Source organism: Tetrao urogallus (genome assembly GCF_951394365.1).
Source record: "Tetrao urogallus genome assembly, chromosome: 5".
NCBI lineage: Eukaryota > Metazoa > Chordata > Aves > Galliformes > Phasianidae > Tetrao > Tetrao urogallus.
The window spans coordinates 52,746,916-52,761,384 of record NC_136818.1 but is presented as its reverse complement, the minus strand read 5'-3'; the positions used below and the strand labels follow the sequence as shown (position 1 = coordinate 52,761,384).

At 47.7% G+C, this 14,469-nt stretch overlaps 1 protein-coding gene across 2 annotated transcripts in view; it reads right to left on the bottom strand.

Annotated features, from left to right (window-relative positions):
- Window positions 1-2,309: 2,309 nt before the first annotated feature.
- The window catches only part of SUFU (SUFU negative regulator of hedgehog signaling), a gene marked incomplete at both ends in the record, with an annotated part of 81,068 nt that continues 68,908 nt past the window's right edge, over window positions 2,310-14,469 (bottom strand). For both annotated transcript variants that reach the window (XM_079535406.1, XM_079535407.1), the window contains 2 exons: window positions 2,310-2,399; window positions 5,774-5,842. In XM_079535406.1, coding sequence (XP_079391532.1) covers window positions 2,310-2,399; window positions 5,774-5,842 — 159 coding nt within the window. The remainder of the gene's footprint in view (window positions 2,400-5,773; window positions 5,843-14,469) is intronic.

Here is a 14,469-nt window from a genome sequence, read left to right as displayed (position 1 = left end):
GTCAGCCTCATGGTGACGGGCCAGTGCTGCTGCAAGCACCCTCAGCAAGCCCATACCAGAGCAGTCCATGGGCTACTGCTGGTAGATGGCTTTGGGACAGTATTCTAGAAGTCTCCCTGCCATTTTTCTGACCATCACAATTGTCTGTTTGTTTGTTCATTATCTTGTGGCAGGATGCTTGGGGATACCATTTCTGAAGCTGGACTGGTAGATTCCCATGTTCTGCAGCCCTGGATATGCATCTTGAGTGCAGAAGGCTTGTGCAGGCTTAGTGTGAATCAGGACAATGAATACTGGCCAACAGATCCCATGGATGAATGCAGTCTGCCACAGCACAGAAATCACTCTGGCTGGTACATGCAGATATCTGAAAGTTTGTTCTTTCACAGCAGGATTTTAAGATGATCCGCTGAGTTCAGACAAAATGACAAACTCATTTACATGTAAATTGCTTTCGTAGCTTTGCAGAAAGGAAGGTTCTGCTGAGCAGTGTTGGACCCTGCATTTGGCCTGCCTTAAATTATAATATAACAACAATTATAATAATACAAATACTACTTTGTACACAAAGCACGCCCTCCCCTGCAAACCCTGGCATGCTTCGGTAGGTCCTACAGCCCTCTAGTCAATAATCACCCTCTTTGCAAAGAGACACATTGAGTGACTTGCCTGAGGCCACAGAGGATTTCTGTAGCAAGTCCAAGGAAAGCTTTGCGGCTCCTAGCTCTGCTTCTTGACCAGCATTAACCAGCCTCAAATATATGCAAAAAAACATTAAAGCCGTCTGTGCCAGGAAGAAAAAACAAACAGAAATCCAAGCCTGGGGTACCAAGAGGCCTCCTGGACTTTGCTGTTTGATCAGGTGAGTTAAGTGTTAAAAGCTATTGTTACACTTGTATTAAGATCACACAGCAACTGGCAATTGTGCACAACTCGGGAAGAAGAAACAGCCAAGCTAAATTGGCAGAAAAGGGTGGAAGAGAAAGCTGCATCTCCTCTGACAAGGAGAGAAAAGTTGCCACTGAAAGACAATGGGCAAAGAAGGGTTGGGGGAATATGCATCAGGAACAACCTGCAGCAGCAGCAGGGGGTGAAGCCTTGTGGTTGACTGCTTCAGCATAAACGCAGGGGCCAGCATCACGATGCAGAGACACAACATGACCGAACAGACTGTGTCCTCTGCACACCACATTTGGCTCTGGGCGAGAGGCCATACAGATCTAGAGGAGGGGGCTTTTTCAAGCTGCTTTTGATGCTTTTCAGTCCAAATCTACCCAAAAGGAGGGACACCAGCTGCAACAAGAGCCACCACTGCAAGGCTGGAGGGGAAAGCGGAGCTGCGATAGGGCACAACCCCCATAGTGACAAGAATAGTTGGATTTACCGAGGCTGAGCCTCCCCAATGGATCCTGCAGAGCTGCTGAAGTTGCCCTGCGAACAAACGGTTCTTTCTAGCTTCTCCAATACTGTACAATAGCAGAGAAAAAATACTTGACAGTATCTCTTTAAAGATAAACACACTGTAAACAGGAGATCTCCCCCGCCCCGGTAGCTTTCTTCCTCCTGCTTGTGCAAAACCAGAGGTTGTGACCTTCCCTGGGGTTCAGGCACAAGGACAGGATGCGTGAGAATAAAGTTGCCTCTGTTTGCAGCGATACCATAGCTAATAGCACCAACACTAACACTTAAAACATGCCTAATTTGAGGGCAGGGAGTATCTGGGTTTGTTTTTCTTGACTGAACTAGAAAGTTCATCTTTAAATCTGTTCAGCTTCAAGCATGTGAGCTTTTGGCCTCCTTTAAACAGGGGAAATACCATTCTGTTTCTGAAAAGAAAAAAAAAATAGCACATGGAAGAACAGTTCTGCAGTCAGTAAAAGTTTGGCTAACAAAAGGACTCCAGAGTCACGTAAAGAACATTTAATCCATGGATTATAGGCTTGCACCTGGCAGAATGCATGTGTAAATACAGGCGTGCAGAGCGCCTACACCCTGGGCTAAGGCAGAGGGAAGTTCTGTAGCTAGGAGAGAGAAAGGATTCTTACTACTAATTTTCATAGTTAAATATTTCTCACTCGCACTCACACATACGCAGGCTGTTCCCAGAGAGCTCAGCCTTGGGAAGGATAAAGGAAAAGGCTCAGTTCGGTCTGGGCTGGTGCTGAGTTGCTCCTCTTCTGTTTGCAGTGGTTGTGCAGCAAACTCTTTCATTTGCAGGCAGAGTTTTTACTGCATTAATTATCCTGTGAGTCACTGGGTAATGGACAGTAACTTGGCTCTCCCAGTTGTTAGAAGGGTGTAATTCAGCTCTAATGCAGTGGGTTGTCGAACACAGCATCTGGCAAGATGGAGACTTTCAGTTTCTTTTCAGGCCAGCTGTACTCCTTTGGAAGTTTAAACTGTAAGACAATACAGAGAACCAGTTAATGTATATCACTGCAATCTAACCCACAGAAAAAAAAAAACCCACAAAATGGGTACAAAGGCAGGCGGCCCTGTGTTATTATTATTACTTAAAACAAGAGGCCACTAAGAAAACATTTCCCCATCAGTATGTTTTGGACAGCAGTGGACATTAGATAATGTGGCCTGTGCCTCAGCTGCCAAAGTAAAGTTATGAGATTTCAGCCCAAGCATTGTTTATTCCATCAGATGGATTCCGGAGGGTTTCTGCTCCCATCACCATCTCCCCTCCCCGATCTGCTGAAAATTCACAGCACAAGTGCATTTTTTCTCCCCTTCCACTTGGCTATGTCCCTTTCTCTCCACCTCCTCTCCAGAGCCCCACTTTTCTTCAGAGGAAGCATTCTGGCAGCTCGTGGGGCCCTGCCCGCACAGGGTGGGGTGTGCGTGAGCCCTGCTGAGGGCAGAACTGAGAGGGTTTGCAAATGGCCGTCCATGGAGGGAGCCCTGGCTGGGAGGTCAGCATGCCTGAGCAGCAATTCTGCTCCAGCCTGACCCCCTGCACAAAGGCTTTGCACAGCGCCCGCACAATGCCTCGTATTCGCACTCAGCTGCTTGGGCTGTTTTGCAAACACTGACTGAAGCACAGGGAATGGAGATTTTTGCCCCAGCCTGGTTTACGCATCAGTGTTTCTGGCAGATGTTTCCTAAACAATGCAAGGCTCCTGTCCTAATGCTGCTGCAGGACACCCAGCCTGTGGCTGGGAAGGCACCTGAACATCCCGGATCCCAAACATGACTGTTCAGGGACAGAAGTCCAAGGAGTTCCCATGAGAAGCATATTTGACCAGGGCCACAGAAAGTGCAGGAGATTCAGGGCAGCACTGAACCATCACAGAGTGGAACAATAATAGCTGTTTCCTGGCATTGACAGTCATGCAGGGGTTAACATGGACCAGACCCTCCCATCGCCTTCTTGTTCAAAGGGCAGGCACTTAAAGATGTGCTGCTTAGCAGGGGAAGCTTGTGGGGCATCTGTGGGTTGACAAGTGCAATCCTGGAGCAAGAAAAGCTCCCCCTCTGTGTCACTAGAATTTTGCTGTCACTGCTGAGCTGCCAAAGCCACGTCTAAGAGTGCAAGAAGTAAAAAAAAAGGCAAACATCCTAGATGCAGCACTAATAAAGGCTTCAAGCTTGTATGTGGCAACATGGCAGCAGAACAGCCACTTCTGGACCAGCATTCCAAGCAATCCCACTGACTCTTCTGAGAGGCCAGAACACAAGGCTGGAAATCAAGTTTGCAGGGTGATTTTGTTCTGAAATCTCTGCTGCACTCAGTTTTCATCCCTGATGCCTCTACAGCATCCTCAGGGAGGAATCTCACCAGGATCCTACCCCACCTGCAGTCACAGGACATGGAGGCAGCTGTTTCAGAACTGCCCCAGACACAGCCATCCTTTCCTGTGTGAGCCCTCTGTACAAGGCCAGCAGTGCTGGAAGCTGCACAGGGGCTATTACGTACACAGAGAGCTTGTGCAAGGGAAAACGACCTGCAATTATCCATCTTTATCCAGTGAGTTGTCTTTCTTCCCATAAGAGCCCCATTCTGAAGGACATCAACACCTGCTCAGGGTAGGTTCTTGTTAGAGAAGTTCCCCTGCAGACATCTGCTCCACAGGAAGGATGGCTGCAGTGGGCTATGAACTTGCTCCTGACCTTGCTCCATGCACAGCTTCTGTACACCGGTAACTTGCAGTTGGGACCCACTGACCTTAATGTGCCAGGCTGGTGGTTCTGGGCCTGACCCATGATCTGAGGGAAGGCAGAAGGATCATTCTGGGTAATGGCTCGCCAGAACTTTTACTTTTTCCTTCTCTAGTAAACACAAACAGTCCAAATTCCACTTAGTACTGTTCAGTTTTTCTTTCTTTAACTCAGTCCCTGTGCATAGCTTGGACCATGTAATCCAGTGGTTCCGTATAGCCTAGGGGATCCTCCTGAGTTCAAGGTCAAGAGTATGTAAAAAACATGCTAAAGATACTCAGACAAAGATATTTTACTTAATCTGGGAGCCTTGTTACGTAGCGAAAGAAAGACTCTCCTTGCAGCACGGACAGAGCTTTGGTCAATTGCATGAATATCATCAGCCAGAGCTGTGAGGAATGTGTTAAGTTAGCCCAAACTGGGATCCTGTAACATACAAATCCTCGGAGGGATCTGAACGCTGAAAGATCACATTTCATCTCAAGTATTTTCCTTTTCATAAACAGGAGTGGTTCCAAAGCAATCCTCTCGGAGAAGTCATCCTTTGCATTTGTTTGCTTTTCACTTTTTAATTTAGCAAAGTCACAGTAACTCAGAGGCCAGCTGCCGTGCCAGAAGCTGCCATGCCCACTGCCTTTACCTCGCTGCAGGGCACAGAGGAACACGAGCAATCCAGAGCCCTACTAAAGGGCCTTCCGACCAAGCGCTCCTGGGCTTCCATGTCACTGACCAAAATGAGCTTTGGATTAGGTTTAACTGGATAAAAGCTGGCCTGAAAGTCCCTGCACAGCCAGCAGTGTGCTCTCCTCACTCTCACAGCGAAGAACACCCGGGCATTAAATCAACTCTGGATTAAACAATTAGAGCCCTGAGATTTTCCTGGGGGGAGGGGAGTGGGGCGAGGGATAGGAGTGCTGCTCGACAAGCCAAGGAAAGTTTCTTTAGAGTCTGCAGGGAGCTGTAAAAAATGGGATTAAAAATATTACATGTCATTTTTGCCACTGCTCTTTGAAGTCAGTCAGAATATTTATATGGCATGCATGGGAGACAGGGTGTTAAATGTTCCCCAGGAAGAGATCACATGGCAAGGGGAAGTTTAGCACCACACAGCAAAGCTTTATAAAGCTCCTTCAGCCGCTGCTGCAACATTTTCAGGCTGGGGATGGTCATTTGCACGCTGTGCACTGACTTGCAGGGGCAGCAGGTGAGGGCCAAGAACAGACATGAAAATGTTCCCGAACCAAAAGGAGGCCCCCAAGGACAGACTGCTCAGTAGTAAATGTGCTGCCACTGCGTTCAGCTGCTCTGGCAGTGGGGAGGAGGTGAGCTCCTGAGGAGGTTACCCACAACATGAAGGCAAACCCTGACACCTGGCCCAGGGGCTGTGCTGCTTTGGGTCAGAGTACCCAGACAGAGAGTGGGGAATGATGCTGAAGGAGAGGATGTGCAGCATCTCCCTTCATAGCCAAAACTGCTCTGCTTTTCTTGCAATCCTTTCTCTCAGTGCCCTATCCCATAGAAGAGGTAAACGTCTCACAAAGCCTTCAGAGGTTCTGTGAGGCTCTCTGGGGCATACGGGGGGGATGCAGGAACAAAGCAGCCTTACTTCCTCTGGAGAGTTCAGATCTTCTAAATCTTCCAGCATTCTCTCTACGAACTCTTCGGTCAATAGGATCTGCAAAGGAAATACAGTGGTTTATGTCTTCTCACTCCTAGTTTTAGCTAACTGCCAAGCAACAGAATGACTTTTCCACTGAGCAAGCTGTACCAGGAATGTTCTTCATTCCTGCAACACATCGGCTTAAGGGCAAGGAGCTCCTAACTTTGCCTCCTGCCTCAACCACACTAAAAATGTTAAAATTATATGGCAATCTTTTTCGACCCTCAATTATCTTCCTAAGACTAAAATTAGAGGCCCAGCTTTAGAAAGACAGAGTAGGGAAGAAGGAAAAGGGGTCAAGATAACAACTGCTAGAGAGGCAATAAGAGACAGTGCTGCTTTCATCTGATTTCTGGAAGTGGAGCTCCATGAAGACCACAAGTTATATAAAGCAGAGGAACACTGGGGAGCAAACCCTGCACTCTTGGGGAAAAAAACCTGCACTCTCTTTAGGAAGGCACATAATAGCCAAAACAGACATGTTCTGCCTCTTTTTGCAGCAGATGCAAAGGCTGGAGTCCGCAGCAGTCAGCAGATTTGGAATGGGAATGGAAATGCAGTGTGGGATGGGGACAACATCCCCACGCAACGCGAGTGTGTTGGAGTAGCATTCCTGGGAGTTGAGTTACAGAGAACCCAGCATGTTATTCCTATTTCAACCTACAGGTTTGCTTCTTTCCCTCTGCATCTCCCTTCCCTCCTTCGCTCCCCTCTTTCCTCTGTTTCTGGCACTGCTCTCCATCCCCAAAGCAGTCATCATACCCAGACCCCTTCCTTATCCTGTCTCTTCCTGCCCTGGGCTGGAAGAGGGTTGGTCTGGCTGTCTCATGGCCCTGCAGGAAACCACTTCCGTGGGCTACTTAGCCAAAGGTGCTGGCCTGTGTTTTGGTAATACCAGCAGGACTGTTGGCTAGAAGAAAGGGAGTACTCTGATCTCCCTTTCTTCCTTTGGTAGTAAGAAACTTGATCTGAAAACACCAAATCCCGATTCAAGAGCTACGATGTATCTGAATTCTCTGTCGTTCACCCCTGCTGCCCTGCCAACACTGTACACTGTTTTCCTGGGGGATGAGGGAACTGTGGCCTCCATTCTCCACTAATTTCCCTCCTCATTTAGCTTCAACCTGCAGCAGGCTTCAGGCCAAGGTTTATGACTGAGCTGCTCAGCCTGGATGCAGGTAGCCCATCAGGACTTTCCTTGAGCCTGGAAAAAGCTCTGCTTCAGCTAGCAGCCAGGAGCTTGCTGCTTTGGACAGAACTCTGCAACCTGGCACCAATCTGCAGACTGGCAAGCTGAGAAACATTGCACTGAAACACGCAGTGCCACTGCAAACTGCTGCAGTCTCCTTGCAGGAGGCTGTAACTTTCTGCCTGTTGAACTGGAGACACTCGTTTGTTGGCTGCTTGCAGAATGAGGAAGCTGACTGTCCGTGTCAGAGACAGGAGGGCAACCTGATCGCTCAGCCCAGGAGGGATAGCTGGGTGGGGAGCTGGGGCTCTGAGTAGAGCAGATCAGTTTCTGCGGAGGTGCAGCCTGCAATGGGGCGAGGGAATGAAAACAATTTGGCAGACATCAAAATGTACAGAGCAGCCGGAAAAAGGAGGAGGAATTGGTATTCACAGCAATCAGGCAAAGAGGAAATGAATATTCAGCCCTCCACGGATGAGCAAAAATGCCAGAGGTTGGGATGGGTGAGAGAGCAGGAATGAGGAGTCACATCTTTGGCAGGGGGACTGGAAGAGAAGCGCAGCAGGAAGACCCCTGGGCGCTCCCAAGGTGCCAGAGGCAGGGAAGAAATGGGAACCACATGTGGAGGCAGCCAGCTGCTCTTCTGCTGCTGGAAAACAACACAGGGTGAGCAGGGGTGAGCAGCAAGGGCTCGAGGGAGCAAATGGGGGACCAGTCAGGTCTTGGCTAAGCCACAGACTTGCAGCGTGAAGACAAGCCTATGTGGAGCACTGCAACAAGCACCAGTATGGGGTGTGATCTCCTGAGCCAAGCCCATCTGCAGCTCACCATCCCCTCTCAGTGGATTTTGTTAATCCAGCTGAAAAAAAACCCAGCAACCAAACAACAACTTCCACTGATTTAGTGAGCAGAACTGGCTCCCTGAAGGGTCTGACAGGCAGAGTGGGACAGCAGTCTGCAGCTCAGCTGTCTCATGGACTGCGGCTGTGAGATTGAAGCGGCGGCAGCTTGTGCTTTGGAGCAGGCTGAGAAAAGATTGCAGTGCTGTTCTGCAAGCCCTGCATAGATAGTTAACTTTGGTGGAGGGCAAGTGTCTCTGGCTGCAGTGACAAACTGCTGCAGTGACATTCAAACAGTGTGTGACACACAGCCCATCCTCAGCAACCTGCAGCAGTCTGAGTCAGAAACAAACCACCCCAAAGCCTCCTATGTAGCCCCATGCAGCTGGGGAAACTTGTCCTCCTTCCTGGAATAGAAGGGAATCTCTAAAGCACGGGTGCAACCAAATTGGTAAGCTAAAGGATCCCTCAGCTCAGGGAACATGCAGCACTCCAGAACTCTCTTGAGGATGCAGAAGGCACACGTTCCCAGCACACCAGCTGCTCTGAAGTAAGAAGCACGGCAGTCCTGGATTTGCATCCAGACAACATTTCTCCTTTTAGAAGTAGCCCAATTTAAATGACCCAAGAACACTAAGGTCTGCTCATAGATCAGGACGACATCCACACCTGCAGTCAGCAGAACAGCTTCATGCTGGTGTTTGCTCCTGTGGAGAAGGATGAGAATAAATCTGATCCCATCTCAGCTTCCCTCGCTCACAGTATCTCACATTTCCAGCTCTTGTAGCATGCCTGCTCCTGCACAGTATGATACCCCATTACATTAACGCACACACGTTATATGTGCATGATATTAAAGGTGACATTCCCAGCAAATAAACATGACAGACTGCCATTGCTCTAGGCACCTAATTTAATTTCCTTTGGGATTTAAACCTTAGAAGCTCAAATTAAACAAATAGGCCCTGTTCACTTTATATTTCAGGCCTGAATCTAGAGTTTTCCTTCAGTGCTGTTAGCTGATCTTATCAACAGGACGCTGCACAGAGATCATAATGATGAAGCAGCTTTTTCACTCCCCCAACGAAAACAGAGCTCCAGCTAGGGGAAGAGTCTTTGCAATCTGGAGGACAAATGAAGTCATCCAAAACACAGACTCAGCCTTTCCTCCCATGACATCTCTTGGGCAGTGCTGAGGAGGCGTCCGAGCTCTCCTGGAGCCATAGCGGTCGGCTGCTCACAGCTCTGTGTTTTCACAGCTCTGTGCAAACATTCCCGCCTTCCTGGCCTGCTGAAGCTGGTTGCAGGGTGTAACTCAGCCTTTGTCATGGCTGTTTGCAGTATGCACAGAGAATGGCCTCGCCAAGCAGCTGGGGCTATCTGGGACGTTCCCTTTGGCGCTATACAGTTCTGCTTACACTGGGATCTCTGTGACCTGACCCAGAGAGGCCCAGACAGATGCCATCCTGTTGCTAGCAGATTCACTTTTCAATTTCCCATGTGCTCTGTGGCTCTGTGAATGTCAGTAATGCTGCAGAAGCTCGGAAGCTCTTCTACCCACAAGAGAAGTATCTGTTGTCTATCAGAGGTACCTACTGCAACAATCAAGGTCCACATTTCCCTCTGCCTCACTGGTAGCTGCATCTGCTGACACATTACAAAACACCGTGCTAGGCAGCCCCGCTCAGGTGGATGTGTTCAGGGAATGCTGTAAGCATGATGTCTCCCTCTCGTGGTAAATCCCACCTGAGCTTGTCTGAAACCTACTTCTTACCTACAGGACTTAGCTACAGGTCAAGTGAAGGAGCTTGTGTCGAAGCCTCCATACCCGCAGACAGTTGAGAAACCTGTATTGTGACTTGTTACAGGTACGCAGCTGCAAATGCAGGAAAACAAGTGAGATCTAAAGACGTTCACAAGGTCATGGGGCTCTAGGCTAGTTCAGCTGACTTTGAAATCAACTTGTGCTTAGTAAAACATTAAAGATTTCACAGTCAGCTTATGGGTACCATTCCACACCTAACACCCCATCTCTCTTGCACATTAGAATTCAATGAGGACTGGAAATTCTTAGCATAGGAGAGGTTGCTGTGAACCACAGTTCACGCTGATTCTGACAGCCTAGGACAGCTGGCACACCTTTGATTTGGAAGACCCTTAGAAGCTGAGCTAGGAATTAAGCTGCAGCTTTGTCTAGCTTCGGGGAATGTGTTTTGTTCAGGGCAAAATACAAGCAATTGGCCCAGGGACAAATCAGCATGGATGCTTTTACTGGTAATACTCACTTTCTTGCCTACCTAGAAACAAAACTAAATGATCCCACACTTTGTCCTAGTGCTTTGTTTGCATTAAACATTGCCACTTGCTTTTCTAACAGGTTTGTCAAAGAAAATAAAGGTTTTATTAGATCTGGACTTAGTACAGAGCTGGCTTGTACAGCTCAGGCAGAGAAGGTGGAGATGTATTGCAATAAACCCCTATGTAAATCACACCAGCACTCCTCAGACACTGCTCATCCATACAGGTGCTATGCCTAGGCTGAGTGGAGCAGCTGTACCCTAAGCCGCATGTCATCTGTTACTTCTGCAAATACCCAGCAGCATTTAGGAGCCCTTTGCCCTAAAAATGTTTCAGATTAATTCCTGTTGACAGCACAGAGACAATGCAGCTAAGGTGCGTCAGCATTTCCCACTGAAATTAGACATTATCAATACACCCCTTGACTTGTGTTTTGTGCCATGAGCATCCCCAGCCCCTCTCCTGGCTTTCCCTTGGCTTGGCCTTCTTCACATTGCCTTGCTTTGATGGTTCCGGCCTTGTCATTAAGTCTTTCTACGTCATGCCCAGCCCTGACACTGCCTGAAGAGGCCCGTACCATCTCAGTACAGCCTCCAAGGTACCAGCATTGCGACAAACACCTTTGATGGGAAATTCCATTGTTGCTCTTCCAGGAGATTCGTAACTCTCCTTGTACTGGAAAAACATCCACTCACAGATGCCTGAGGGACCCTATTGCTTCACACTGTGATGTTACAATTCCAGAAGAGGAAGTATATGACGATGCTGAAAGATTTTGACCTTGTGGGATCTCCTATGACATTCCCAGCTACAAGGCTAGTCCTAGGTCCAGCCTGATGAGATCCACCTTGTAGACAGGGCTGCTTCCAGCAAACACAAAGTTTGGCTGAGCTGAAAAGAGCTGGCAAGGGAGCCAAGCAACACAATTCTTTCAGAGTGAAAATGCTAAGGCAGAACAGCCACTTCAGCAAATGGTCCAAGCAGGTGAGAGGAAAGTTACAAAGAGTAACCAAATTGTAGTTCAAGTAGCAAGGGAGGAGCGTTAGGCCAGAGGATAGTCAGTTGGTTGAAGGATGGGAGAACTTGACTTGTCCAAAGCTAGCGTAGACAAAGGGCTAGGAAACACGCTGCTGAAGAATGGATCATGATGACCTAATGGGATGCTTTAACTTCTAATGTTAAGTTTCTCCTGGCATCTCATGAAATGAGGCTGTGAGAAAAAAGAACAGAAAGGGATTTGGGGGAGTGTTGTGGGAAGGTGATAAACTTACTGGAAAGTGATAATTCAGATTGCCCTAGGCCTGACCAAGAATTTGGGGGAAGCCACCTAAAAGATTTAGAAAATGTTTGTCTTGGGACAGATGCATCTGGGGAAGAGTAGGCTGTAGTTGTATGTGATTTCGGGCAGTTTGTGGACACTGTCCTTAAATTCACCAGGCCAGGCATGACACAGCTACTCTGGTCTGGGGAGACCAGAAACCAATCCCTTGGATGCAACCCATAGCCGCCACTTAATGGGCGAGCAACTCAAGCACCAGAGTAGCCGTTACAAAGGTTGCTTTGAACCTCTACTGCTGCCATTATGCCAATGTGCATAAATGATTTAACATGTGGTACAGCAGAGAGAAGAACCAGATGTGCTCATTTCCAGGGGAATGTCCTAACTCTACCGGAACAGAGTCATTCTCTTGTGCTCTCTGTCTCTGTGACTAATTCAGTGTTTTATATGATGTGGAACAACTCCAATTGGATGAGCTGAGGAACAACCAAAATACCCTATAGCTGTGGTGGCCATAAAGCTAAGAAGTAGAAATAGTGGTTGAAATAAAAGCAAAGGAATAAAACATGAGTTTTTCATATCCTGGGTGAGTGCTTTATCCTTCAAATGTTGATTAGAGAAGACAAAACTTCTAACAACACCAAACTCCATTCTGCAAAACTTGCTTTTTTTTTTTTTTTTCCCTTTGGTCTGTTTTTATTGAAAAAAACCTTCTATTTCTGGTTTCATTCAACACAAAAGGATTTTCTTCTGCTTTTGGTTTCTTTAAGGCTTTTGTTTCAGCAAGAAAAACTGAGAATATTTAAAGATTGAGCTTGGTCTGCTCTTCTTTCCCAGATTTTTCACTTAGGTTGCCAAACCAAAAGAATGGACTGTCCCCTATGACCCTGCTCACAGTAATCTCCCCCCACCCTGCAATTGCCAACATAGATAGTGCGTGTTGATAGCTCCTGAAAGCTGGATGCTTCCCACGGGCTCCATGTACCTACCTTGCCTACAGACATGCTTGTCTAACGTTTTCTACCAGAAGTTTGACCTTGCTGTCCTACGCCTCTACTTATTTTTCCATGCTGGATGTCTTGTTTTAGGTTTTTAAGGGCTTTTAGGGGAAAAGGAATCAAGTTATCTCAGAGAGGTATTTTGGAAAAAGTAGTTTCCGGCAGTGCTAACAAATGTGGATAATCATTTTATTGCAGAGCACTGGAACTAGCCCTCAGGAGGAGCTCCGAAGGTCAAGGGAAAGTCTTTCTCCCTATCTTAGAGAATGCTTTGCCAAGCCAGAAGCCTCTGAAAGTGACGATTTGCCTGCAGCCTTTCAGAGAAGGGCAGAAAAATGCACTGAAGGTCCATTATTCATTGAACATGCCCCAGCCCAAGGCAGCTCACTCCCAGACACAGGGCAGAGGCTGCTAAGTAGGACTTTCCCCTTTGATCATTCCTCTGAGTGACGAGGGATTGCTATGGCACCAGGCACATCAGGACGCAAAGCAGGAAACTCTCCAGTGCTCTCAGCATTTCTGCTGGAAGTCAGGCGATGTGGAGGAGGAGGTGAAGGAATTTGCCAGCTTGAATGAAGGGGAGGAGAGAAAAGCAGAGGATGAGGGGAAGACAAAGACATAGAAAAACAGGATGGAGGGCAGACCAGAGGCCAAAGCCGGAGGTGACACAAAGGGTAGGGAGACGGGAGGGGAGCCCCTTTTCCACAGCCTCAGCATCCACACCATGTCTGCTGGACGCTGCAAACCTGCTGGCATGGAAGGCAAGCAGAGCTCACGTGGAGACAGAGACCTTGTGCTGAGGATCACAGGGTGCCAACTGCAAATGATCCGTAGCCTCCATCAGCCTAACAGCATTTGTTTTGAAACTACCTGGAAAAAAAACAACCTCTACAGAGACCAGCAATACTGGGCACGTGAAACTTTGGAAATGGCTGAATAGAGACTGCCTGTGCAATGTTAATTCAGCCCCAGTGAATGTCTGCCTCGCGAAACAAATCTGTAATCACAAGACTGCCTGCAGTTTTTCTCCCACAAGACCTCTGCCCTGCTTGGTCCTCAGGATGGTTCTGCTCACTGAATGCAGCATTAGTCATCATTTCTTTTCATTATCATTCAAGTTGTTTGCCCGTTTCCTCCTACTCTCTTCCCCTTTATTTAGTACTCTCCATCCGACTACTGCCAGCATGGATTACACTGGAAGTACCTAATCTTACTGTCTCTTCTGCTCTCACAGCCTCTGACGTGCTCAGCCTCACATTTCTGCAAGGCAGGGAGCACTCCTTTCCATGCAGCAGATGGGGGAGGGAGCTAAAGAAGCTGAGACCTAACAAAATCTCAGAGAAAACCTGTAAGAGCAGAGGGGTTTCAGTGTGAGTCTTGACTCTCAGGTTGGCCCCCTACTCCACGGAATTCTTTTCTCTCTCCTGACTTGCAAGAACGAATTTTAATATCTTCCTGAAATTGCTTCTAGTATTCATCTGTGGCGCTGGAATGCTTTGCAAGAACTAAATTAATCTTCACAGGATGACTGGAAGAAGGTTTTCCTTAACAGACATCGGAAAACAAGTGAAGAGGAAATTGAGTCCAAATGGCTACTTCTTGCAGGTGCCTGTCCCAAGATTCACAGCTCCCTCTTTTCCAGCCTACTCTGCACTGTGGAGCACAGGAGATCTGCAGCAGAATTCCTCCTGGCCTTTGGTGCTGCTGGGAACATGGATGAGACCTCAGCTCTCAAGCTGGCCATCCAGAAAATGAGGAACACAAATTCATTTGCCACCTGTGAATAGTTTAGCTTGAGAATCAGGAAATAATATTGAGAAAGAACAGAATAATAGAGGTAGGGACAGGATTCAGTTCTCCAGTAACACTTAACAGGCTTCACCATGGGACTGTTCCGATCTTTTTGCGATTACTTGCCTCATTCACTATACATGTTCTGATTTTGACAAACAAACAAGTGGATGTCCTACAGGCGAGAGTCTACTTTATTTCCCAAAACATGTTGCATCCTTCTGCACTGAATGAGGTGGTGTACTTTG